Source organism: Chionomys nivalis, chromosome 22 (assembly GCF_950005125.1).
Source record: "Chionomys nivalis chromosome 22, mChiNiv1.1, whole genome shotgun sequence".
Classification (NCBI taxonomy): Eukaryota; Metazoa; Chordata; class Mammalia; order Rodentia; family Cricetidae; genus Chionomys; species Chionomys nivalis.
Window position 1 is genome coordinate 51074947 of NC_080107.1, and position 26539 is coordinate 51101485.

At 51.9% G+C, this 26539-nt stretch overlaps 1 protein-coding gene across 9 annotated transcripts in view; it reads left to right on the forward strand.

Annotated features, from left to right (window-relative positions):
- Dab2ip (DAB2 interacting protein) overlaps positions 1-26539 on the forward strand; it is a 174442-nt gene that overhangs the window by 92409 nt on the left and 55494 nt on the right. For 8 of the 9 annotated variants that reach the window (XM_057754505.1, XM_057754503.1, XM_057754507.1 and 5 more), the window contains one exon: positions 12328-12467. In XM_057754505.1, the coding sequence (XP_057610488.1) occupies positions 12328-12467 (140 nt within the window). Of the gene's footprint in view, positions 1-12327; positions 12468-12497; positions 12710-26539 lie in introns of those variants that run through there. The other variant, XM_057754511.1, reaches the window with a different exon arrangement.

A 26539-nucleotide genomic window follows, 5' to 3' on the forward strand; every position in this document is an offset into this window, starting at 1 on the left:
GTTTTCCCACCAGTTGGGGGCAGCAGAGGGCAGCGAGTGGACATCTGGGTGGCTACAAGAGCTGAGGTCCTAGTTATACATATCCCTGGCCACAAGGAGCCATTAGGTTTTGAAAGCTGTCGGGTGAGTGTGGGTGACAACACTGGCCAGGGATTAGCTAATAACAGCTGGGGGATGGTATGGGTGGCTGAGCTGGCTTGGGCTGGGTTGTTCAGACAGCTGTCCCCTTGGGGCCATTGGAGGGCCATGGTTTGTGGCACCCACAGACTTGCATCAGGAGAGGCTCAGGGTTAGAGGCTGGTGTGTAAGCTGACAGGAAGGGTTAGGGCGCAGCCTGAACTGTTAGTATCTCCACTACTTTGGGAGAGAGTAGGAGGGCATTCTAGGGGAGGTAGAAGACAAGTCAAGTCCTGACTGGGTCCCAAGCTCAACATGGCTGTTCCTGGCACTCTGCAGGTCTGTTCGTTTCCTCCTTACAACTCCAGGTCACACACATTGTACTTTCCAAGATGACTGCACTGCACATAGGGAAAGCCCAACCCCCAGGCTGCCTCTCTTGTGTACCTGGATGTGGAGAGCCTCATGGACCGTGCTGGCTGCGCGTGGCCAATGTGTGCTTGCCAGTGTCATCATTTGGACGAGGACTCTCAAGCTCACAGAGGGGAGGTGTGTTGCTTGGAGATCACACAGTCAAAGGGGGTCAGAGCTGACATTTAAATTCAGGCTCCCCTCCCCCACTTTCCCTTGTGCAGCACATGGGCCGGCAGGTGTCTGTGTAGGACAGATGCTCCGGCATAGGAGAGAGCTTATCTCTTTGCACCCCACCTTTTAACCCTGCAGGCCCTTTCAGGCGCCTGGATAGAGGCACGGTTCAGATTTTCCTACTTTCTTTCTCTCTGTGTGTTGTGTTAATGTGTTCTCGTGGAGGTGCACATGTCTATGATGCCCGTGCTTGTGTGTTCTCCTGGAGGTGCACGTGTATCTATGATGCCCGTGCTTGTGTGTTCTCCTGGAGGTGCACGTGTATCTATGATGCCCGTGCTTGTGTGTTCTCCTGGAGGTGCATGTGTGTATATGGTGCCCATGCTTGTGTGTTCTCCTGGAGGTGCACATGTGTCTATGATGCCCGTGCTTGTGTGTTCTCGTGGAGGTGCACATGTCTATGGTGCCCGTACTTGCATGTTCTCCTGGAGGTGCACGTGTGTATATGATGCCCGTGCTTGTGTGTTCTCCTGGAGGTGCATGTGTGTATATGATGCCCGTACTTGTGTGTTCTCCTGGAGGTGCATGTGTGTCTATGGTGCCCGTGCTTGTGTGTTCTCCTGGAGGTGCATGTATGTATATGGTGCCCGTGCTTGTGTGTTCTCGTGGAGGTGCACATGTCTATGGTGCCCGTGCTTGTGTGTTCTCGTGGAGGTGCACATGTCTATGATGCCCGTACTTGCATGTTCTCCTGAAGGTACACGTGTGTCTATGATGCCCGTGCTTGTGTGTTCTCATGGAGCTGCATGTGTGTATATGGTTCCCGTGCTTGTATGCACATGTGTGTGTAGAGACCAGAAGTTGATTTTGGGAGCTTTCCTCTGCTTCTCTCCCTCTCTCCCCTCATCTCTGATCTCTGAGGTCGCTGGTGTAAGCTGACTGGCCAGTGGGTCCTGGGGACTTGCCTTTTTCCACTTTACCAGCATGTGCCACTGAGCCTGGCTTGCTTTCTTTTCCTTTTCCTACCTTGGCTTCTAGGGATTGAACTTAGGCCCTCATTCTTGCGTGGCGTACACTTTACTGACAAGCTTCTCCCCAGCCCCCACACCCTGTCTTTTTTTAGACAGGCCTTGGACTCTTGATTTTTGGCCTCCACCTCTTGAGTGCATAGAGGACAGGCATATACCATCATGCCTTCTTTATACAGTTCTGGGGATCTAACTCAGGGCTTTGTGTTTGCTGGGCAAGCACTTTACCAACTTAGTCACACAACCAGCCTGATTTCCTCACTGTTTCCTGCTACAAATACAAAGTGATCCTGTGGCTTCAGGGTTGGATTCCAGACATAATTACATGTGAGTTCTTGGGTAGGATTTACTTCTGAAGCCAGGAGGCCCTCTGTGGAGGTGGCTGATACTGACATCTGTTCCTACACTAGTCTACACATGGTGATGAATAACTGCCTGTGGGGTTGATTAAAGAACATTTCAGAGGAACCATGAATGCCCCTCTCCTGTCCTGGTGCCTACTAGGGGGTAGGTGGATCCATTTCCCCAGTCTCACATCCGGGTATCCAGAGGCCCACAGGCCTGTCCCAGTCTCTGCCTTGGGGCAGGTTGGTCTTCCATTCCCTGCTTTGAGAGGTTCTTCTTGGCAGCTGCACTCTCTCCTCTCTGAAAGGTCTTCCTGAGCAGACATCTCTTTGGGAGCTTCAGTATCTCCTGTCCTTCCTCTGCTCACTTTGCCACTAATGATCCATCACGTGCGTCTTCCACTAGCTGATGGTGACCTTCTCAAGGGCAGGACTGGCTTCTGAATCCTTGGAATCTTCAGAGCCTGCTGTGGGCACCTGCTAGGGGCTGGTGGGATAGCCGGGGGGGGGGGGGGGTCGCGTAGGGAGCAAATTAATTAGATGGGGGTGAGGTGGGGAGCAGCCACCTCCTCAAATCTGAGAGTCCCCCACTCTGTGCCTAAGGCCGTTGAGGCCACCTACTCTGAGAGGGAAGGTTGACCTGTTGCCCAGAGCCTGAAGGCACATCAGCAGGCCTAGGCCTAGACTCTACTCACAGTTCCTCTGAGTCTTTGGAGGCCATGACTGCCCGTCAGAGCAGCCTGCAGCTAGCTGCCTGACGTGGAGGCCAGTGGCCCATCTGTGACTGTTTTCCTGTGGACAGGCACTGGCACTTGGCAATCCTGCTGCTCGGACTGCGGGTCCAGCTGCACCTCTCAGTCTGGCTTTCTTGCTGCTCAAGGCAGAGGCCCCCTGGGGTTTCTGTTGTTCCCCCACTGGCTAGCATATCTCCCTGCCTTGCTCCAGGCCTAGTCCGAACTCTAGGACGTCTGGGAGGCTCCACCGTCTGGCCTAGCATCCGTCCTTTGGGTTAGCCACTGTTTTGGGTTAGGTCCTCTTTCATTTGTCATCTCAGCAATTGAATTCCTGTTGGTGTGGTGGGGGAACATACCCCAAAACGAAGGGTTTAGAGGTCAGCTAGTTTCTAGACCAATGAGGAAACAGAGTCACAGAAGGGCTAACGTGTGTGTTCAGGTCCTCATGGTTGGTTGTGGAATGGTCTGCCCAGACTGAACTCAGCACTGCTGCTCCCTGGCTGTGGCTCTGTGTGAGGTTCTTGCCCTTTCTGAGCTTCTAATTTCCCATCTGCATAATGGGTTGTGAGGACCAAAGGAATCATGAAAAGCTCTAGCACAGGGCCTGACGGGTCTTTGTGAGTGTGTGTGTGTGTGTGTGTGTGGTGAAAAGGGAGGCTGAGTACTCTGCTGGGCCACCTCCGCCAGAGCATTTGCTCACACAGGATGGGGAAGGCGTGATTCACTAGGAAGACCGGCCTAGTCATGGGATCTCAGCCCTGAGGCCCAAAGATGAGAGGCCAAAAGCAAGGGAAGGCACCCTAGTGGAATAGACTTCCTGAAGCCACCTCCTGTGCTAGCCTAAGGTCAGCCTAGAACAATGGTTCTCAGCCAGTGGGTTGTGACCCCTTTGGGGAGTCTAACACCCCTCGACCCCCAATTGCCTAAGACCATCGGAAAACAGGTATTTACACTACAGTTCATAACAAAATTACAGTTATGAAGTAGCAACGAAATAATTTTAACATAAAGAACTGTATTAAAGGGTTGCAGGATTAGGAAGGTGAGAACCACTGGCCTGGAACGTGATGGCCTTCAGGCATCTGAGCCAGTTTATGCTAAAGGCATGTCCATGGGCCTGGTACTTTATGGGATGGTCAGCCACTCCCTGGCTGCTCCCTGTGTCCCAGCTGAGCCTGATTTCCGCTTGTGGATGTCTGCTCAGGCCCGGGGGAAATATTAGAGGGCCGTGTTCATATGGCCTTTCCCCTCCTGTGTCACCCACCCTCTCTGCCATCTCCGGGCCTTAGGGTTTCAGGGACCCTTGCCTTGCATTTCCTCATGCTGTGTCACTAACACCCGCTGGTAGTCTGGAAGTTGGAGGCCAGGGGGCCCTGCAGCAGTGACAGGGATCTCCAGAAGCAGTCACGCTCATTGCTGTCCTGAGCCCAGAGTCTGCCTGCATTGCCCTCTGTGGCTTCCCTGGCCTTGCCTCTCTCAGTAGACTGTCCCATCTTCCGTATTTCTAAAAAACCACCTCCTCTGGTAAGCCCACCAGGATTACTCCTAAGTGGACTTCTTTAAAAAGTCTTTTTTTGCCAGGCAGTGGTGGCACACGTCTTTAACCCCAGCACTTGGGAGGCAGAGGCAGGTGGATCTCTGTCAGTTTGAGGCCTGGTCTACAATACTAGTTCCAGGACAGGCTCCAAAGCTACACAGAGACACCCTGTCTTGATTGTGTCGTAGATATAAATCCACTCCAGAAATAGTGAAATCCTGATGGGCTTACGGCCCCTGATCTGGGGTTTTGCAGTCCAGTGTGGCTGGGAGGCTTTAAAGGTATTCATTTGTATTGAAAATGTCCACAGAGGGACCTGACCAAGACTGAGGGCATTGGGGATGCCAGCTCAGTGACCTAAAAGGAGGAGCTGGGTCCTCCAGGCAAAGGGGCTTCCATTTCAGATAGCCCTTTTGGAGTCTTTGCTGGTCAGAGGGAGCAATAAAAGCAAGGTCAGGGGAAGTGGAGGCCATGGCAAAGATAGTGGGCAAGAGGCTCGCATGCTGCAGTAGGCTGGACTCTCCTGCGGGATCCCGATGTCCTCACAGACACTGCATTTTAATAGTTATTTCCCTTTTACTGGCAGGGAAGCAGCCATGATGTCCAGCCACTGGCTTAGGCAGCGTGACCCCTGAAGAATATTGTCTTCTACGCCCCACTTTTTCAGGGAGATGGAAGGCAGATCTTGGATTTGGCAGGGCTGTTCTTGGTGTTTTGCCACATGGGGACTTGTGAGTGTGTTAAGTTTAGGGCAGAAAGACATGTTTGGGGCAGGAGTTTGTTGCTCTTTACAAAACCCTGAGAGCCACACATCGAGGCCCTGTAAAGATGAGTAAATGGGGTGTGCTCAGAGACACCCCAAAATGAAACCTCCCACACAGGGCAGGGAGAAAATGTCGGTGGCAAAATTAAGCTAGGTTTTCGGGGCCACTTCCCCTTCTTTCCCTGGTGTGACTGGCGTTGGCGGCAGTGTCATTTGTGGCTACCTGTTAACTGCTGAGCCTGTGTGTGTGTGTGTGTGTCTGGGCTCGTTTCTGTGTTCTCTTGATTTGCATGGTGTATGTGTGTGTCTTCGTCTTGTGTATGCTGGTTGGCCAGCATACGTATTTGCACGCGCATCTGTGAGTACGGTAGTGCTGGAGAAACGCATATAAAACATATAAAGCCTTTCTTGTGGGTGTGCCTTTTGTGTGGGCATTGTTGCCATGCTTGTCCTTGAGCTTGAGTATGGTTTCAGGCTTGTATATTTCTCCATGTGAGAATGTGTTTATGTGCGGTTTTCTGGCCAGGATGTTGGTTTGAGACAGGGTCTCATTCTGTAGCCCAGGCTGCCCTCCAACTCAAGATCCTCTGCCTCCTCCGTGCTGGATTACAAATTTCTTGGCTATTCAGTATTTTGAGACAAGAGTTTATTCTTGAATGTCCTAGTCTCGTTTGGGGACCTCATGGCCTGTGGTCCTTTGTTCTGCTGACAAGGGGGACTATGAAGATCTTTCATGTTTAAGGGAACACTGCCATAGGTCAGAGGGTGATCTGTGGGCAGGCCATCAGAAAGGCAGCAGCTTCCGATCCCAGCTTAAAATTCCTCTTCTCTTTTTCCCGTGACCATGCCTGTCACTTCATTGAGTCATTCCCCAGCTTCGGTCGCCTTTGATGGTGGAGGAGGTTTGGAGCAATGGCACATGCAGAGGACATGGGCAGAGCCAGAACATTCTTTGGCACAGAGTGCCAAGCCTGGGAGTACCAGGCAGCCCGGCTGGTCACTGATCTTAACTTCATAGGGCTGGCAGGTGCTGCACTGGCGAGTGCTCACTCACCCTAGCCCCTTGTGCTTCCTGTGCAAGACCGAGGAGGCCTGGACAAAAGAAGTACAGCTTCCTGGGGGGTCTGGAAGTATGGTGCTGAAGCTGGAAGGAACTGAGGAGACCTAGGTATCGTGCTCGGTTATTCTAGACAAATCTGACCATCCTCTGGACCTTGGTTCCCGTTTGTACCATGTGGGTCCTATTGCTTTTACCCATGCACTTAGGAAATAGGTCTCTTGCCACCCTGCTCCTGCCCTTGCCTGCTGTGTGCCCAGCGTCTCTCTTCTCTGGGGTTCCAGAGGTGGTACTCTCTGGCTGGGATCTTCCTCTGCCTATTCTGTTTTGCTTATTTAGATGTGTTCTTGGCATTTCGACAGAGCCCTAGAATGGAATTGAAGGAGACATCTGTGAAAACAGCCTCCCTCCCGAAGCTTCTCTGTTTGGGCTTGGACTTTTAAAATCTGGCATGGGTAGAGCTGGGTTCTGCCCAGCATGGATCCTTGGCATTCTGCCTGCGTTCCGAGCACCATCTCAGAGTTGCAGGTTGGACAGATAAAGGGAGACAGAGGTATGCCAGGCCGTTTACACGTCTGCAGTGACCCAGGGTCTGCTTACAGGAAGGGGAGGAGAGGAGAGGAAGGCTGGGCTGGGTGGAAGGACACTGAGGGGAGGGGAGGGGCATGCTCTTGACTGAGTACTCACTGTCCTCTAGGTCTGGGCTCAGGACTGTAGGAGATATATAGCCGGTTGAAAGCCCTTGGTGACAAGGGGCTCCCAGGGTGGCGTGGGTGTGCACACCCTCTAAAGTACAGTACCTGTGAGGACTTTCCTCCCCTGTGAGTCCTGTGTGTAGAGGATGGTCTGAGCTGTCTTTTCACCTCTGGGGAAGGAGGACCTCACTCTGCTCACCCCACATTCCAGAACTCTCCTAGGTAAGGTCCACTCTGAGCACGGATCTTAATCTCTCCCAGCCTCCACTTCCCTTCTGAAAACCTGACGTTCTGGTACTAAAGCCCGCCGTTCTCCCAAGGACTCTTAGCAGAGGCCTTGAGCCTCCTAGGCTTGACTCCCTCCCTGCTGAGAGATGTGCTTGGAGTTTTCATGGACACAGCAACTTGGCAGAACAGGAGCTTGCTCGATAACCCATCATTTATCATCATCATCATCACTTGGAATTGATTGAAATGGGTGGATGAAGAAATCATGCGTCTAGAATTCTGAAAGGGTTCTGAGCATTGCTGGAGAGAGCTTCCCCGAGATGAGCAGGGGTGGGCCAGATGTTAGGACAGAACGGCCGGCCGCAATGGCAGGGGGGGCCTGTGTTCTCCACTCTGGTCTGTCCTGGGTCTTGGCCAGTGGTAGAGTGGGGGTCAGCCGTGAGTGGTTGTGTTCTTTTGGGTGGGGGTCATTCACAGAAGGGCAAAGCAAGGACTAGCAACAACAGCCTTTTATGAAAGCCCTGAGGCCTTGCTTGAGCCCAGTACATTGGCACAGCTGCCTGTGTGTTAATGGAGGCCAGTACCCCACAGGGGCGGAGCAGGGCCTGTCCCTGTGGACTGCAGGCTGCCTGCTGTGTTTTACACTTCAGTCCCTGCTCCCTGGATGAAAGCTGAGGCCTCACCTGAACAGCCCCATGGTCGCACACTGCACATAGGGAGTCCTTTGGAAGAAAGCAGTAGTTAAAAGAGTGGTTCTCACTCTGTGGCTGCAAGCAGCTTCATTCATGTCTCTGTCCCCAGCCAGCGCTAGCAGCCTGCAGACTCCGTAGAGGCCCAGGCAGACTCTTCCCTGTGTCGCTCACCCACACCTTGGGACAAAAAGAATTGGCTGCACTTGAGCCAGTCTCAGAAATGGTGACAGTAAAGCCACTACATGTGATTGCTTAAATATCTGCTGATATCCTGGTAATATCTGAGCATAATTCTTCCCATAATCCCAGAAAGTAGGTCCCGCCATTAGCCTATTTTACAGGTCGGATACTAAGGCTTGAAAAGAACCAGTGATTTTACAGAGGTTGTCTGAACCTAGACCAGACATGGTGTTGCATGTCTGTAATCTCAGCACATGGAAGGAAATAGAAAGAGTAGGAGTTTTGAGGCCAGCCTGGGCTACGTGAGACCATGTCTCAACCTCTTCCCCTGGCAGGGGTGGGGTGGGGTGGGGAGATTTGATCCTAGGAAGCTGAGTGTGATGGTGCAACCCCTGGAATCCTAGCGCTCAGGAGGCTGAAATAGGAAGATCATGAATTCAGGGCCAGCCTGGGCTACATGCTGAGCTTCTTCTCAAAAAACAAATGAACAAAGATTTTTGAACCTAGGCACCATGAAAAAGTTTAGGTGCCCAGAGTTGATTGGCAAGGCCAGATCCTGTGTGTGTAGGGTGATAGTCTCTTAAAGAATGTGTGATGGAGACTGGGGGGCGGCGGCAGGGGGGACACTGTGGGGGGTGGCAGGGGGTGACTGTGGGGGGTGACGGGGGCGACTGTGGGGGGTGACGGGGGCGACCGTGAGGGAGTGATGGGGGCACAGGCAAAGGAGTGATCATGCAGTGATTTGTTGAAAGCATGTCTAGCCCTCACAGACGAGCTAGCCTGACATATGCTATTATAAACTCTAAGTTTTTATGATACCTTTGTATTTGGAGGAGTTACTTGTGAGAATAAACTTAGCTTTTGTTGGAGGTTCTGTTCTGCACCCCAAACCTAAACTCTGGTCAACTTTATTTGTCCTGGTTAATCCAGAGCTATTTGTTTGTTGGGGCAAGTTCTCACTACGTAGCTCTGGTTTGCCTGGAACTCAACAAGATCTGTGCCTGCCTCTGCCTCTGGAGTGCTGGGATCGAAGGTGTGCACCCAGGTCTGACTTGAATGAACAGGAACCTTGTCTCATGCCACTTAGTTAAAGGTGGACTTGGGCCTTTGTTTTCCCTGTGGTGGCATCAGGCTCTGTACCTGATGCATGGCAGGCAGTCTGCCACCGAGTTACCTCCCAGCTCTTTGACTTGGGCCTAGCATAACTTTCTGGCTTGAAGACCAACTAGCTGCTCTTCATGAGTTCTGGCTCTGGCTGATCCCATGAAGTGGGGTGGGGGTGGGGGAGAAAGGCTTGTCTCTTTCATCCAGGGCAGAGGACAAACCACCTGACTCTTCAGCCCGGTGAACCTGGGCAGAGTCCGGGAATGCAGCCTAGGGCCTTTGATCTTGGGAAGACCTTTCACCTCTCTGGACCTTTGTCACCCTCAGTAATGGTTTGTTGGCTATGAGTCTCCTTCCAGGATGAGGGTGTTTATTATATGTGGGGCTCTGAATGGGGACCCAGGTCTGTAGGGCAGATTGTGGAGAAGTGGGTCTTAATAGGAATCCTCAATGACTCCCTGAAGAACCCCTCATGATCTGAGTTGCTGGGCCTCTTGGGCATGTAAACAACATGGCTGCTGTGTTCCCAGTGTCTTGTGTGGCAGGCTTTTGGAGTACTAGTTCATTGCTGGGTAAGGGGAGGTAGCAGTTAGCAGGTAGCATTGGTTTTCAGAAGGAAGTCACTGCCCTCTGACAGGTGGCATCTGAGCCTCGTGAGGACAAGTGGGGAAGTTGCAAGGGTCCAACCCACTTTCTTAGAGGGGAGAAGACTTTTTTTTTTTTTTAAACTCAGAAATAGGGTCAAACTGAAGATATTATTATAGAATGGGCTCCATTAATTGTCAAGTGGTCTTTGTGTTTCTTTGTACCTAAGAGTGTAGCAATGGTGAAATCTTCATCAGTGCAGAAAATGAGAACCAAGAGAAGTCCAAGTGTGCTGGGGAGACTCCCTAACTTAATGCTCGTGAGGGAAGGTCACACAGGGCAGCCAGGCGGTTGGGAGAGCCCAGCGTTTGCTTGGAGGTACAGGGTCCTGCCTGCTGTGTCCCGGAAGCTTCAAGCTCCCCTAGTCTGCAATGCCTTGCCCGTGGATTATGTCTCAGGAGGAGGGTCCCTCCAATTTGTCCCGTAAGCCAAGAGGCACCTACTGAGTGCAATGCGTTTGAACACCTTGTCAGGCCATGTGGGCACAGGGGTCAGATGCACTTGGACAGTACCAGCTGAAAGCCTTTGGGTGGGGTGGCATTTTAGTGGCCCTGGGAGAACATGTGGAATGCTGACAAGTGACAACAGGAAGAGGCTGCTATAGAAGGAAGAGGTTGAGGAGGAAGAAATGTAGAGGGAAAAGGGCAAGGTGAGGGATAGCTTAAGATGTTGCAAGAGACGGGTGTCCTGTGGGAACTTCTCTGGCATTAGCCCCTGGAACTGGCTGTCCTCGGGCAGACATCTTTGAGCAAGTCTTCTTCATTTGCAGGCAAGGTCTTTCTGGTACTTTCTGTGTGGCACGAGAGGATTTACTTAGCCCATTTTTGAGCTTGTCATGTCTGGGGGGGGGGTGAGGCTGCAAATGCTCCCCTGACCTTCTGAGGTCAGAGGACCGTCAGACCCACCCGTTCTCCTGTGATGCATGAAATGTGACATTCAAATCTCTACGACAGCACTGACATCAAAATAGTTACCATCCCTTTCCTTCTGTCCTAAGATTCCCCGGGATGGAGACTGAGTGGGTGGGTCCCAGCACCCCTCCCAGACAAGCCCTCCTGGGGGAGTTCCAGTTCTCAGTTCTCTCTCAAGGTGCCTGCAGGTCCTAAGCTCAGTGTCTTAGAATCTCTCTCGCGCGCTCTCTCTCTCTGACAGGATTTCTCTGTGTAGCCCTGGCTATCCTGGAACTCACTCTGTAGACCAGGCTAGCCTTGAACTCTCAGAAAACCGCCTGCCTCTGCCTCCCGAGTGCTGAGATTAAAGGATTAGAGTTTCTAATGCTATGATTAAAACAAAACAAAACAAAAAAATATGACCAAAGGAACTTGGGGAAGAAAGGGTTTATTCAATTTATGCTTTTATGTCTTACACCATCACTGAAGGAAGTCAGGACAGGAACTCAAACAGCAGGAACCTGGAGGCAGTAGCTGATGCAAAGGCCATGGAGGGGTGTTGCTTTCTCCCTGCTCCCTATGACTTACTCAGCCTGCTGTCTTATAGAGCTCAGGACCATCAGTACAGGATGGCACCACCCACAATGGGCTATGCCCTTCCACATCAATCACTAAGTTAACAAATGCCCTACAACTAGATCTTGTGGAGGCATTTTCTCAGTTGAGGTTCCCTCCTCTCAGATGACTATCCTGTGTCAAGTTGACCGAAAACTAGCCAGCTCACTCAGTAAGACTAAGCCGTGGCCCCTTGAGCCCCGCATTTCATCATCTATCAAGGGAGCTCTGGTCCAGCCTGCACGTACTGACTGCTGCCTGTCTCCTCCCCTGCTTCTTCATTAGTCCAGAAGCTCTGGGGTGGGGTAATTGGAGTTGGGGATGGTGGAGTTGGGGATGGTTTAACGCTGCCTGGTGAATCTAGGCATGGTCTGAGTCCAATGTCCCAAATCTGAGGAATACTCAGGAAATCCTTCAACACCTCGGGCCCCTCCCTAAGGCGGGAACTGGGGAACCCTGTACCCGTGGGAATTGGCCTTGCCGGGGTCCAAGGGTTTCAGCTTCCATCCAGACATCCAGTCACTGCCTACTCTGGTCTTGATGGCCAGAGGGCTGCTACCAGGCGCTGGCCGCCTAGAGGGCCTGCTCTCCCGGTCTTAGTTTCCTTCTGTGCAACCGCTCCTGTCAGTCCCGGACGGGGCGGGGTGTGGATTCCTCCCGGAGGTTGGGGGTGTGTCCTGGTTGTGAAGGAAGGCTGGGAGATGAGGGGCAGCTGGTGGCGCGAGACCCCCCAGGTCCCCGCCCCTCCGGAGCCCCGTCCCCCTCACCCCCCGCCCTCTCGGCACCAGGGGGGCGGGGTAGGGGGGCTCGGGCATCCTCGGCCACGGTCGGAGACTCTCGGCTCGGCGTCGCCATGGCAACGGCGGCTTAGGGGCGGGGGCGACGTGGCGGGCTGGGCCGGCCGGCGGGCGGCGCGGGGTGGGCTGGGCCGCGCTGCGCGGGCCGGGCCGTCGGCGCTCGGTCGGCGGGCGGGCGGGCGGGCGAGCGGCGGCTCGGGCCGCGAGCTGCTGGGGCCGAACCCGGCCCGCCGTGGGCCGCGAGGGTGCGGGTCCCGGCCCGCCGCCGCCGCGCTAACTCCGCCTCCCCTTCCCCCTCTTGTCGCCCCGCGCGCAGGGCTTCCTCAGCCGTCGCCTCAAGGGCTCCATCAAGCGCACCAAGAGCCAGCCCAAGCTGGACCGCAACCACAGCTTCCGCCACATCCTGCCGGGGTTCCGGAGCGCAACCGCCGCCGCCGCCGCCGCGGACAATGAGAGGTGAGCCCGCCGTCGCCCGGGCTGTGCCCCGAGGGCGCGGGGACAAAGCCGGAGCCGGGCAGAGCACGCTCCCGCGGTAGAGACGCCTCGCCGGCCTCCGGGAACTCCGGGAACGGGGTCCACGTCGTGCCACGGGGCCGAGGCTGCACCCTTTGCTGCCCCCACCGGCTGCCGGAGGTCCAGGGTGAGGCCGGCGGCAAGTGCCCTCTTGGGCATGAGGGGTCCTGCTTCTTCTGGCCGAGGTGGGCATTGTTTCCCGGGCCGTGCGGTGCCTGGAGGTAGGGGACGGAAGTGGCGCCTCCACCCTCAGGACCCATCCCCCGGCCTGCCGAGTCCCTCGGTGTCCGATACAAAAGGCATTTTCGGTTGGGTCTTACCCAGACCAGGCAGCGCTCGTGGCGCGGAAAAGGGTGAACATCTGGAGGGGAGGAGCAGGGGGCTGGGCTGCTCAGGGGGCACATCTGCGCTAAGTAGGGCACGTGCTCCTCTGGGGGCTGGGGCGAGCAGAGCGGGCAGTGCCCAGTCGCTAGGTTGATGGGCATAGCATGAGACCCCGGAAGATGGGCCTTCCCCCTCCAGTCTGGGCAGCTGCTCTCCTCCTTTTCCTCCCGCTCCCAAGGGTGTCTCCTATTCCCTGCTTCCTTCTGGGTAAGCCGAGAGCAGGTGTGGAAATTCCAGGGGGAGGTGGCTTGTGGGGCAGAGGAGCGGGGAGGAGGTTGTTGAGCCTGCTTTGGAGTCACTGGCAACGTGCAGGCTTCAGCTCGCAAGGGCAAGCCATCCTGTCCGTGCGGGGGCACTGGGCGGGCACAGTCTCTGGGGGCCCTGGATCTCCTCCTTGAGTCGTGTCAGCCACAGGCACCTTTCCACTTAGGCACAGGCACAGTGATGGATTCCTGTACCAGTTAGAACGTGTCGTGGAGGTGAAGGAGCCAATGGGCTCTAAGAAGCCTTTTCAGCATTCAGCCCCAACATCTTAGGGTACTGGCGTCTCCCTTCCTAGGCCTGTGTCTGCTTTACCATTGACGAGTTGGCACTTTTTGTGTGGAAGGCACAGGTAGAATGATAATGTCTCTCTTTTCCTCCTTGGTTCCAGCAAGCAAAGGAGCCCAAGTTATCCCAACTCCTGCCCAAGGTGGAATGACGATTAACTGACAGCTAGCGTCTTTCCCCAGTGTACCCCTCCCACAACCCAATTAGAACCGCTAGACCTTCCTTGTCCCTCAGCCCAGAGCGGCTCTCCAGTACATCCCCACCGCTGTCTGCACCTGGCTTCCTGCCCCAGCTGCCCAGCCCAGCCTAAAGCAGGACCCCCAGCCTCTCACTAGTGGCTATGGTGCCTCAGGGGACCAGGCGTTCCCTGGCAGGAAGATGCAGCCAGGTCAGAGCTCAGTGCTGGGTGCAGCCACTGCGCCTTTGAAAATCTCCATTCCCATCTTTGTTATTATTGTCTGTCTGGGCGGCAGGCCACCCGGTTTGCTGCCTTCCACTCTCCTACGGCTCCCACCTCCGGCTGTGTTCCCCAAGAACATGCCCTTCTCTGCGCTTTCCCTGGCAGGGGTCCGGACCCTCTGTTCTCGCATGCGAGGACTTGTGTACGTACCCGGTTTTGTGTGCATGTGGTGGTTGTCCGGGAGCAGGAGAGACAGCAGGCAGCCTGGTCTCCCAGTGTGTCTGCCCGCCTGAGAGCAGGCGGCATGCGTGTGGTGTTTACCTCCCACCCTGGGAAGCCGGCAGCAAGCGCTTGACTAGCAACCCTAGCCAGAGGTCCAGGCTCCATTAAGATGACCTCGGATACATCCTGTTCAGCCTGCTCTCAGGTTAGCCTTGTTATATGCAGGGGGAGGGGTAGGCAGAGTCGGGTTTGAGAGTGAAACTACAAGTCCATTTCTGGAAATGTAAACGGTAGCAAGAGGAGCTGAATGTCACTGGCAGTGGTGTGGAATTGTCTTTTTTCTCTAAACAAGATCTGGCCTAGTGACTTGTCTGGAATCGGAAAGGAGCCCAGGTTTCCATGAACAGTCAGGGAGACTTGGTTTGGAATCCTATTCAGTCTAGAGGCTGAAATGGGCTTTGCCAGTACTGGGGTCTTGGTTTGTTGCTTTGTTTGGGAACATCTCCGCTGGCTTGAGCTGGGTGCATTGGCAGATGTTCCTCTGGGACAGTCCTGGAGTCATCATTCTCGGAGTTCACTGATTCATGGTCAGGCCTAGGTCAGTGGAGAGGGACCTCTTCACTCTTGTGGGTGTTGTGCTGCCCAGGTGGGGTGGGATGAGCAGATCAGGGAAAGATTGAATTCCCTGTCCATGGCACTCCCACTGACTGCCGTGCCTCTCCTGGGTGGGGGGGGCGGGGACTGGGGTAAATACAGACACCAAGCAGTGAGTGGATACTTGAGATGGGAAGGATGCTTGGGAAGCAACGATGGAAAAGGGAATAAACGCTTCCAAGGTTGCATGCACGAGCCCTGATCCCAGAAGCCCTCCCGTGTAGATGAACAGTTTGGGGCTATCTGGGTCAATCTCTTGAGTCTAAGTGTGTGTGAATCTGCCTGGTTTGTATGACTGCTAAAGAGGCGTTGGGTGCAGTCTGTGTGTTCTGCAGACTGCTGTGTTGGGGCGGTCCTTTTGTTGTTGCTCTGGAATTCTCTGTCCAGAGGCTGGAAACCAGGTAGTTCTGGGCTGGAATCTTCCGGACTCTTGAGAAAGAAATCTGCCCTGGGTGTAGCTGCTGCCCTTTGGTTGTGAGGCTTGTGTCAGACTAGCAGAGTCTTAGGGGCTCAAGGGATACAAGACAACAGGACAGGTTTGAGCCTTTGTATTTATTGTACTTATTGTACTTCAGGGGAGGTTCCCAATTGGTCTTTGATCTCTGGGCCTCTCAGACACTCCTGTCTCCTTTGGAGGCTTTGCCAGTAAGCATCAGGGACAGGCAGTCATTTCTCCTGGACAGCAGAAGTGAGTGCTGGCCAGCCTCCCCAGGTGAACCGGTGCTGGCAGAAGCATTTTCGTGCAGGCTGGAAGTGTTGCTGCTTCATTGGCAAGGGATTTTAATGTTGGTAAAAGCAGTAAAGGATATGGTGGTTCTGCCTTCCCAGAACCTAGTCACTGAGCTAGGTCAGTCAGCTGACATCCTTCTCCCTTATTTCCCCGATACCATTTCTCAGTAACTCTGGGTGAGTGTCCCCTCTGACTCTCTGTACTCTGGAGTGGAGGTACCCTCTCATTCTTGCCAGTTGGCCTCCTATGATGCTTAACTTGGGAATGCAGCCGGGTGCAACTAGGCAAGGCTGGTGTATGTACAGTTAGAGCTGCACTCTCCCTTCCAGGGACTGTGGAGCTCAGTTTCCACAGCTGAGGAGTTACTCAGGTGTATGTATAGACCAGGGAGGGTAGATAGTTGGAAGTGGGGTGGGGTTGTTTCAGGGACTCTCACCTGGCCTGAGAAGAAGACAGATAGGAGTTCTGTCTCCAGGACTGAGGTAGCCCTTGGAGGAAGAGACAGGAAGCTGGGCGGAGAACAGGAAGTGGAAGGTAGTGCTTGTCCGTAGGCCAGTGATTATGTGCTGGTTCCTGCCCTGCTGTGCACAGGGAATGGACATCAGGCCCTTGTCTACTTTCCCTTGGGACTGGTCTGTGAAGTGTAGTGACTTCAAGTTTAGATACTTACTAGGTATATGTCAGCTTTGTCTTTGAAGTCCTTGCTGGAGCAAGTCACTTAGGCTTTTGGGAGCATCAGTTTATACAGCTACAGAGTGGACACAATGAAAATTATGATGGAGGTACTGGTATTGATACATTCACTATTTAATTACAAGTATTTGATCTTATCCCGTGCTGTTTCCTTAGCATTTAATACTGGGTCTCACACCCTTTTTTTTTTTTTTTTTTTTTTTTTGGTTTTTCGAGACAGGGTTTCTCTGTAGCTTTGGAGCCTGTCCTGGAACTCTCACACCCTTCTTAAATGTTTCTAAAATCTGATTAAGTAAAACATAATGTGTGAAAGAACTTCACCTAACTGTAGGATTTCAAGTATTAGTTAACATCAGTTGGGGGAAGCCGTCTTGTTTGGTAGGCCTCAGTTTTCTCATCTGTATGCCAGGACTAACAGTCATGTGGTATCATTCCACAGTTGTAGAGAGATCATAGATGCCTCTGCACCTTGCAAGAGGAATTGAGTCCTAATGGAGAACATTGTTAACCTTGAGCAAAGCAGAGCGAGTGCCTGGTAAAAGGCCCTCCACCTGTCCCTTCGTCCTCCTGTCCGTCTGCACCTGGGAGTGAAGAGGTTTCTTGTGTGGTTTTAAAATCCCTTTTAAATGTCCACTGTTGCAGCTTCTCCTGAGCCGTCTTTATTTTAAATCATTTAGCATTTAGCTTTACTTTTTCTTTACTGATTTAAATTTTTGAGCATTTGCTTTTTGTCTACATCTCTTATTTTCCCATAGGATAATGTCTTAGAAATAGAATTACTAAGTCAAAGAATATGAAGTTTGAAGTTTTGACACACACAAAAGGCGTATCAAAAGGCTGTAATGGTTTAGTCTCTGCCAGTGAGTTTTGAGAGTGGCTACCTGTTAGTGTTTCTTCACACTAAGAGACGAGCTGTCTGTCTGTCATCATTAAAACGGTCTCTTTCATCCTGGAAAGGCAGAAAAATGGTATTTCTTTATTTACATTAATTTGCTTGTTAGTGATTGGTTACTGACTGCTCTCCTGAGTCCAGTGGCCCGTGGTGCTGTTTCCTCCAGACTCACCCCATGTTCTAAATTTCTGACAGATCCCTCTGCAGACTTTCGGTTACCCTGACTGGCCGGCTGTGTATGGGTGGGTCCTACATGTTATATGAGCTCTACGAGAAATTCACTAACTCTTGGGAGGAAGGCTTCCTGGTTTTCATCCCCCCTCCCATATGGGAATCAGATTTAATTCTTGAAACAGTAATCATTACAAGGGAAACTTACATTTATGGTACTTGGCGAGGGCATCCGTCCTTTACAGAGTAGATGGGCAGAGAAGGGCCACATAACTGCCAGGCCTCTTGTAGTCACACTGCTTCCCTGTGCAGCTCTATATGTGGCTCCTCAGGAGCGTGAGCAAGTCCAGCTAGAGCCGTGTGTGTGATTCTGAGCCTCAGCTCCAGAGGCAAGGAACGCCACAGAACACAACCTGGATGCGTGGAACAGCCAGTTTATTTGTGCTTTCTCATTTTCCTTGCCTTCCTTTTATATCTGCGGTCCCCATGCGGACTTTCTAGGTATCTGGGCTGGATAATATTTTAAGGAATGGTGGAATTTAGCTAGTGATCAGCCCCGGGCTGCCCAGCTGAAGTTTCAGAGACTGGGAAAGCTGACCTTTGAACAAGCACCAATATATCTGCATACTTTTTATATATTTTGCAAGTGTGTATCTGTCCTCAGGAAGATGTGTGTGCATGACATGTAAATATTTTGGTATATGTCTATGTATTTGCAACAGACCAGCTTGGCATCCTGTTGGATTAGACCAGATGAAGTTTTAAGATTTCTGTAGGTCAGATATAGGCAAATGATTTGATCTAAGTACTCAGTAAGTGCTGACTACCGTATTATTATTGTGCATTTTCTTGATATGTAAACTCCTTTTGTGTTTCCATATACTCTGTGTTGCCCAAGTGCATGTTCTGTATTTTCTGTAAATATGTGTGTAGTCTCTGGGTGCCCGTGTGGACATTTCGTCCACATATGCAGTACTGTCTGGACATTGGACATGCTGGCCTGTTTTGTTAACAAGCTGCCTAACTTCTTGGGGATAACTTACCCATCAGCAGCCTTTAGACTCCCCTCTCAATCTCACATGCTAAATAGAACCCATGTCCTGGTGGCAGCCAGCCTTGGGGGTACCATGGAGCTTCTCTTCCCAAGTAGCCTTGCCTATTTCCAAGCCCCATATCAGAGGATATGCAAATCGATTCTTTAATGGAATTCCTTTGCAAAATATTATTTGAACCAGAAAGTTAATTACTGGGCTCTAATTAACGGCTATTTTGAAGACCACAGAAAGAAACTAGCGATCACAGAGAGAGTGAAAAGGGGAGAAGGAAACCACAGACCTCCCTTCTGGCTGGTGCCTGTGTTTGGCTTCTCACTGCTCTGAGCTGCCAGCCCCATTCTCTATGAGAATGAAGGACAAAGCTCCCCTTCCCAGAGAAGCTCTGGTGGTTACAGATTCTTGCTGTCTTGAGTTTGTCTGTCTGGAAGGAGAGCCCTAAGTCCCTCTAGAAGGAGGGACTTTCTCCTGTCCGGTAGGAGCTTTGTGGGTGTGGGGGCAGCAGGTCTACATTGAACTGAGGCTCCCCCATCCTCAGAGTTCCACCATGCCATGCCCAAGGCCTGCCCTCTATACTCACCAGCTTTCTTCCATAACATGACCCCTTTCCTATTCACCCTATGCAAGGGGTACTCTTCCTTAGTCCCGCAGAGCCTCAACAGCTGCCATGGCCAAACCCCAGCAAACCTCTTCAGTGCGTATATGGAGTCAGTGGTCCAGGAGTAAGGCAAGACTATACTTGGTCTTGTGCTGTCTCCTGGTCTTTGAATACCGGAGGTTTCCCCTTCCATCCCTGCTGTGTGAGAGTGTCTGAGCTCCATGGGCACATGACTGTCCACCACATGTGCTAGTCTACGTGCAACTTGGGCTGTAAGTACTTAGGCAAGTAGTGGGTATGATCCCAGGAGAGGGGGGAAGAGAATATCTAACCTGATAGCCTTCTGGGGGACCGCTTGGACATTCTTAGACTAGGACGTGACCCTCAAAACTGGAGGTTAAGCCTAATCCTGGAGATATGTCAAGAATGCCTTTGGCAGGCCTCTGACTCCTGACAGCGCTTCTGCAGTGGGCTGGTCAGAAGCACTGACGGTGCTGTGTGCTGCCCAGAAATATTTAGTACCATCAGTGAGTGAGTAACTTTGCATATGCTTAAGTTTCTTAAGAGAGATGGGTCAGTGGGCAGCCTCGAGGCCCTGCTTCTGGGAACGTTCCCCTAAAGGTAACCTGGCAGGCTTTTGCACCTTCTGCTGGCACTCATGGGTACTTTGGTGTTTCTGACCAGGCTGGCGCAGGGGCTGCAAGAGTCACAGGCATGCTGAGTCCAGCTTTCCCATCTCTTGGGACAAGACAGCTCCCTGTGTCTTTCAGCTGCACGGTGAGTTGTTCCAGTACAGAAGTCCCCCACTTTCCTTTTTCCTGTGGGAAGCCCCCAATGTGGAGCTGGGGGTCTTCTACCCTCTCTCAGCTGCCCTGGCAAATCCCCTTCTGTTAGCCCCTCCTGCCCGCTGTTGACCTGTCTTGAACAAGCAGGGTCCTGCTTGATTGTACATCAGCCCAGTTGGATTGTAAGAGAGCATTGGGCAGAGGGATAGATGACACCAGGGTAGCACACACCCTAATAAGATGCATCATTGTCTTTGGGAGTTTTCATGCTGAGGGCAGTGAATTAGTGTAGCATCTCCTTGTGCCCACCGACTAAGGGGAAGTTAATTTCATGCTCTGTCTTTCTGACATTCATAATCAGAGTGTTGTATTGCAGCTGCATATTGTTAGCACGTGAAGAATGGCCAAGCCTCAACAATTAGTGTTTCTGGCTGGGGAGGAGATTTATTAATGGATTGTTCCTGGCTCCACCCCTATTCCTATTTCCATGTATGCCTTTCCAGTCCCTACCCCAGACTGCAGCTAGGAAACTGAGTCGCAGAAGTGTCTGGGATGGAGTTTGTCCCAGATGTTCAAGGTAGGGGAGAGTCAGCATTAGAAAATACAGGTTCTTGAGCTCTACCCTAGACCTGCTGGATTAGACTTTGTGCTTGGGTAACTTGTGTCTCCTCTAAGTCTGAGAACTATTGCCCAAAGTTGAGAACCGTTGTAGAGGGGCAAAGATGGTGACCCAGCAGTGTGTTGGCAGCTTGTCTAAGCATATCCCATGCTGTGTTCTTGATTCCTCACAGCGAGGAGGGGCTTGTTTCCCATTTCACAGAGGTAGAAACTGAAGCTCAGTGTGGAGTGGCCCTTTGTCACTCTTGAGAGATCTCTCTGCTCAGGCAGTTCATTCCTTGGCCAGAGCTCAGCCAGAGCTGAGATTGTACCCTTATCTGGGCCTGCCATTTGCTTTAAGGTTGTAATGCCTTTTTAAAGAACATCCCAGCCGGGCTGGGCGGTGGTGGCACGCGCCTTTAATCCCAGCACTCGGGAGGCGGATCTCTGTGAGTTCGGGGCCAGCCTGGTCTACAGAGCGAGTTCCAGGACAGGCTCCAAAGCCACAGAGAAACCCTGTCTCAGAAAACCAAAAAAAAAAGAACATCCCAAACCAGGAGTCTACTTGTTAGAAATAAGTTCATGGTCAAAGAAAGAAACCAGCACCCACAGAGGCCTCCCTGAGGCAGCCTGCTGCTCTTGCTCAGGAAAGCACTCACTTTTCTGCCGTGGAGAACTTCTCACTGGTGTTTACTGTATAGTTCCACTTTGGAAAGAGTCATTAGGCCAGCTCTCAGGGCTCCCTGGAGGTGCTTGGATGAGGCCAGACATTGACACTGTGGTCAGCAGATAAATGAACTAAGAGAGGGGAGGCCAAAGCTGGAGTTGCACTTGGTCCAGTATTGAGCCCACACAGATCACCCGGGCCCAGTCCTTTTTCTGACTCCCCTATTCTAGGGGTGATGCTGAGGTGCAGAGAAGTGACTTCACTTACCATGATGAAGTCAGTGGCAGCCATGTAATTCAAGCCCAGTTCCATAAAGGCACCCCTACAGTGTGACTGACTGTAGGGGTGTCCTGTCCTGCAGACAGAGCTCTCAGCGTAGCCTAAGAGAGGCCTGTCTTGAGGGGAGTAGCCAGATCAGCTCAGACCACCTATCAGATGGTTGGTGAGTGAGAGGGGTGAGGGGGTCTGGCTTGTGAGGCAGGGTCTTGGAATTTGAACCCCTGATTGCCCAGTCCCATCTCCTGTAGTTCCCACACTACCTCATGCTGAGGAGTCCTCTGAGACCTGGTGCCACCTGCTGTTTCTCTCTGAGCTTCAGATTCTCTATTTAGTGAAGCAGGCCCCAGGTTTCCTCAAAGGAATCCTTTGCACACTGAAGGTGTGTGAGGTCTTTGTTGGGCTTGGTTCATGGTGCTCAGGTAGTGAAGCCCCTGGAGCTTCATGGACCTCTGTAGCTGGGCGGGACGCAGACGTCCTTCATCTTGCTGTCTACATGGTAGGCTTCTCTTGGTGCTGGGATGGCACCACCCACCAGCGTTGAGTGGCCACTGAAGATGGGCTCTGTTCGGTGTTATGCATTTCCGTATTTCACCCTTACAGGCACTACTGCCACCCCCACTTTACAGAGGAGAAAGCGGAGTCCCAGGGTGGCCCTATCAGCTGTCTTCCATGTGACCTCCGCTCACATGTTCATGTTACATTTCTGATAATACTAACAATAGCCAACTGCTTACCATTTTTGAGGCCCCTGTGCCAGGCATTGGGCGGTGAACACACACCATTGCTGATGCCCTGGTATGCCTACTTTATCCTCCCTCCAGGGTTAGAGACTTTTCTCACAGTGGACTTGTAGACGTAGGAATTCTTTGGCTACAAAGTCAGGTCCTCTAGTGTACTGGTCACATGGTGAGCGTCTTCTAGGCCAGCTGTGTCCTCAGCACTTTGTGCTCATGACAGGCCAAGCCAGATACACTCTGGTCGCCAGAGCTCGGGTCCAAACCCAAGCAGTCCGTCTCCCATCTCGAGGGTCTAGCTTTAACCAGTGCTTTCTCTATTTTACAGGTGGATAAAACCATCTGGGGCTGGGGAATGACCTCAAAATTGGTTTCAGAGGTTCCTAAATGTGGGACTATGCGTTGTTTACTGCAGGGTTGGTTTCTTTGCTTGCTCCTTTGAGAGGTCCTGCAGCGAAGACACCAGTTCTGTCTTGTTTAAGCCAGGGTTTCTTGCCCCCACCCCATCCCCAGGAGCAGTTGTAGACGTCTGCAGGAGTGTTCTGCAGAGCATCATTTGGTAAACATTAGCTTGAGGTGTTCCCTCTCCTCAGAAGCGTGTTTCTAAGACAACTTTGAATGTATTCACTGCCTTCAGGACTTGCAGGGCTGAAACTTGCATAATGGCATTGCTGGCTCAAGTGACAGGTGATGTAATTTTGGGAAAGTTATTATAAGGTACCCAGAGCTGATCTTCAAAGTAGTTTCAAACTTGTGTGTGTGTGTCCGGGTGTCTGTCTGTCTGTCTGTCCGTCCGTCTGTCCATCTGTCTGGTCTACACCCTCATTGGGTTAGTGGTTTGACTAGTACTAACCTTAGCCAGGATATTGGGAGTTACTGTCCCTTTTGAGGGGTGAGTGGTTCCCCTGTACACAGCAGCTCTGACTCTGGGTCTCCCCATCCCCCTCAGGCACTCTCTGCAGAAGGCAGTAGTTGGGCAGAGGCTGTCCACAAATTTGCATAATTGTACTGTCCTCTGAATAATTAATAAAGCACTGTCCTTGCTGGGAGCAAAGTCTGTGCCATTATGGATGGGTCTGCCATGAATGGGTTTGCAGGAACTCTTCCAGAGGAGCCAGTGGTTCCTGGAGTCCTTGACCTTTCAAGGAGCCCTCTCTTAAGAGAAAAGTGGGGGCACTGAATTGTTCTGGGGGAGTTGCTAGTGTTGTACCCATGTGACCCTTGTGCTGGTCATGCCCCTTCTGGAATCCATAAATGAGATCTCTGGCGCACGTGGGTTATATGTCTATATTCCCTGGCTTCTCTGTTCCTGTATAGTCTTCTCAGACATGTGGCCAGCTGTTGTGGGGACCTTGCCCCTTTTCTGGTAGCTGACAGGGCATGGTGTTTACCTGTGGCTAGAAGTGCATTTTGGAGCAGGAGAGGGTAAGGTAGGCACATCTGCCTCTATCCTCTTCTGGAATTCCAGTCTCCCAGTTTATGGACCTTAGAAGGTTATTGGTAGCCTGGAGGAGATTCCATTTGAGATTTCCAGCCCTTTTTTAATTGCCTCTTGTTAAGATGAATGCTCCTTCTGGTATGTGGTCTCTTCTTCTCATGCTAAAAATGGAAATTGAGGCACAGATCTGTCCCAACATGCCACTGGAAATTGGAGAAAGCCCTGTTTCTCCAAGGTGGGGTACACTTCCCTATCTCCCCCTCTGTCCAGAGCTTCCATGGGAGTGTTTCTCAGACCTTCTTACAGGTGTTACAGTTGCTGGAGCTGAGGGAATCCTATTGTACATACAGGTAGGCGGCATTCAGTGAGCCAGAGGAAGTAGTTTCTTCAGGGAATGATTCCTCAGCTTGAAGTGCTAATGTGTCTGATTCTACAAGAGGGAGTGCAGGGTGCAGGGGACTTTGTCTCCTGCCCACCCTGACTGCCCGGTATCTGTCTGCATTTCACTAGAAAGGTACTCCCTGTTCATGGGGACAGACCATGCTAGCATGCTAGGGCTGAATGTGCCAGCTCTGGCATGTCCCTGCACCTTTGCTGAGCTTGCCGTGGGGGGGGGGGAGAGGGAGGGAGGAAGGTGGAGTGTGAGAGGTAGATCATTTACCTCTTGGCTTTCATACCAGCTAGGACTTTGGCAGGACAGGAATCATCCCCTTTTACAGATGAGACTCAGTGAGTACTTATCACACCCAAAGCTACAAAGCTTCCATTTAAAATTTACACTCACCAGGTGAGCCTTCGGCCTTCCTCCTACAGCTACCGAGAACCATTTGCTCCCTGGAGAAATGTCAGTGCTGGCTAGGGTGGGGCTGTGGGGACTTGTTGCTCCTCCAGCTGTCTTCTCCACTTGCTTGGAGTATCTGGGGTGAAGATTAGCAGATTCCCTGTTTAATAGTTTTCCTCTGTGGGGTTGGCTTCGGCTCCTGTGTCCGTGTGAGCACAAGACTACCAGATGCCCTGACAGGTTACCTTTTCCTCCTCTATCCTTGTGCTTTGAAAGGTGGTTTGGAGTGTTCTAGAAATATGAGGTGTTCGTATTTGTCTTGAGCTGTGGTGGTAGGAAGGAGAGGATTCTTCAGCTGGCTTGACCGACCCTTTCTGAGCCTCGGGGTTGGATGGGCATCCTGAAGTGGGCATGCATAGGCATTTGTACTGAGGGGGAGGTGTGGTTCAGGGTTTGGACCAGCTGTTTCATATAGCTCAAAGGGGAATGGAATTTTCATCCTCACCCCACAAGCCACAAACTGATAGCAGAATTGTACTCTACAATACATGGACCTGTACCTGGACTAAACTCCATTGTCTTGTGTGATGGGACAGGTTTCCTGTGGTCTTGAGGTCTGCCCGAGATTGCATGTTTGGTCATTTTATCATCTTATTCTATCATATCATCACACATTGGAGCTCCAGAATCCTGACAGTAAGTAGGTCCCCTCAGCACTCCCAGGGTTCACCCCTTCATGTAGCAAAAGATGGCCCAAGACAAGCAGGAAGTGATGTTTGTGCTGACATTTCTTCCACTTAGAAAATCAATATTCTGTGGTCTGCCTAATTGCTCTGTTGCTGCTAAATGAGTCATTATGGAAGGAAAATAGCAAATGCATTGTGAGATTAATGGGAGAAAGTAGTTGGCAAATGACTTTGGTTTGCTTCCGAAACTCTGAGAAGGTGTTACTATGAGAAATCTGGAGAGTCATGCAAGTCCCAAGCAGTGGGGAAACAGGCAGCTATTGGGTGGCGAGGTGCTAGAGGTGCCAGAGGTGCCAACAGGTCTAAGATGCCCATTAGTAAGTGCCAAGTTAGGACCCCACAGCAAAGGAACTTTGATGGCCTGATCTTGAGGGTCAGGCACCAGACAAGCTGGAGACGGAGTGGTGGGTGCTCAGCCTCTCCCCTCAGAGGGCTGGGATAAAATTGTCCCATGGGCAGTCCAGATGTGGAGCTTGATTTGGTGGGAGTCGGGTAGGAACAGTGAGCTTCCTGGGCAGTACACGAGCTTATGCACATTCTGTGGTCTGGCTGCCGGCAGCTCGAAGACTGTGATCCTAAAACTTAGACAGTCGTAGGAAATATACTTCTTACAAGTGTGGAGACTAAGGCTGAAGACATCTAAGGACTTGGCTAAGGTCATGTAGCCATTAAGGTGGGCTGGGTTTAAACTTGGGCCTGTATAACCCCAAGCCCAAAGGCATGATCAGCTGCTGCAGGAAGCTGGAACCTTTTTGTACATCTGCAGCTAGTGTCAAGGACTTCATTCCTACATTAGTCTGGCAGATGCCAGAGACACTGCTGAGCTAGGGGTCTGTAGGACGACAGCAAAATATTGACCTCAATATCCCCAAACCAGACTTTTCTTCCTCTTAATGGCAGTTTGACGGTTTTGTGATGTTCCAAATGCCAAGTATGTTAATGACTCTTGAAAAGGTTTTGAAAAGGAGGAGACATGGTTTTCCTCCTTCCAGGTGGCCTGTTGGTTTATTCCTTGCTAGTATCCCAGCTCACCTGTTAAGACATGGAGTCTGCAGAGGTGGTAGTGGAGGTGTGGTTAGCTGCAGACTTGGAGATCTCTGGACTCCCCAGGGTTTCAGAAGTGGCAGCAGCAGGTGGGGAGAACCCACCTTCTCTCTGAGCACTAAGAAAGAGGCCTTGAGGGCATCAGAGGCCATGCCGTCCTGCTTTCTGGAGATAACTGAGCATCTTTATGCCAGAGAAACCGTGCAAAAAATCCCAGGCGGGGAGGGACAGATCTGTGTGCCTGTGGTCCTCTCCTGTGGTCTGTTCTGGAGTGTGTGTCAATCCAGAGATCCCAGCTAGTATAGCTCTGCCTTCCTCCTCCCCCACAGCCCAGGCTTCTGGAGGATGGAGAATGATGGTGTTGCAGGCAGGGTTGTATGCTATGTCTTCCTAGGTGTAGAGTAACCCTGGTGCTGGCTATGCAGGACCTGCTTGCAACTGGAGCCGGGCCTCAGGGTGTCCCTGTGGACACAGTAGGACAGGGCCAGATGGACTCAGAAGAGTCAGAAACTTGCTGGGCATGTTTGCTGCTGCTGGCTGGAAGCCAGGTTTCAGCCCAAACTTGGGTCTGATTGGCTGTTGCCTGCTCCTTACTGAAT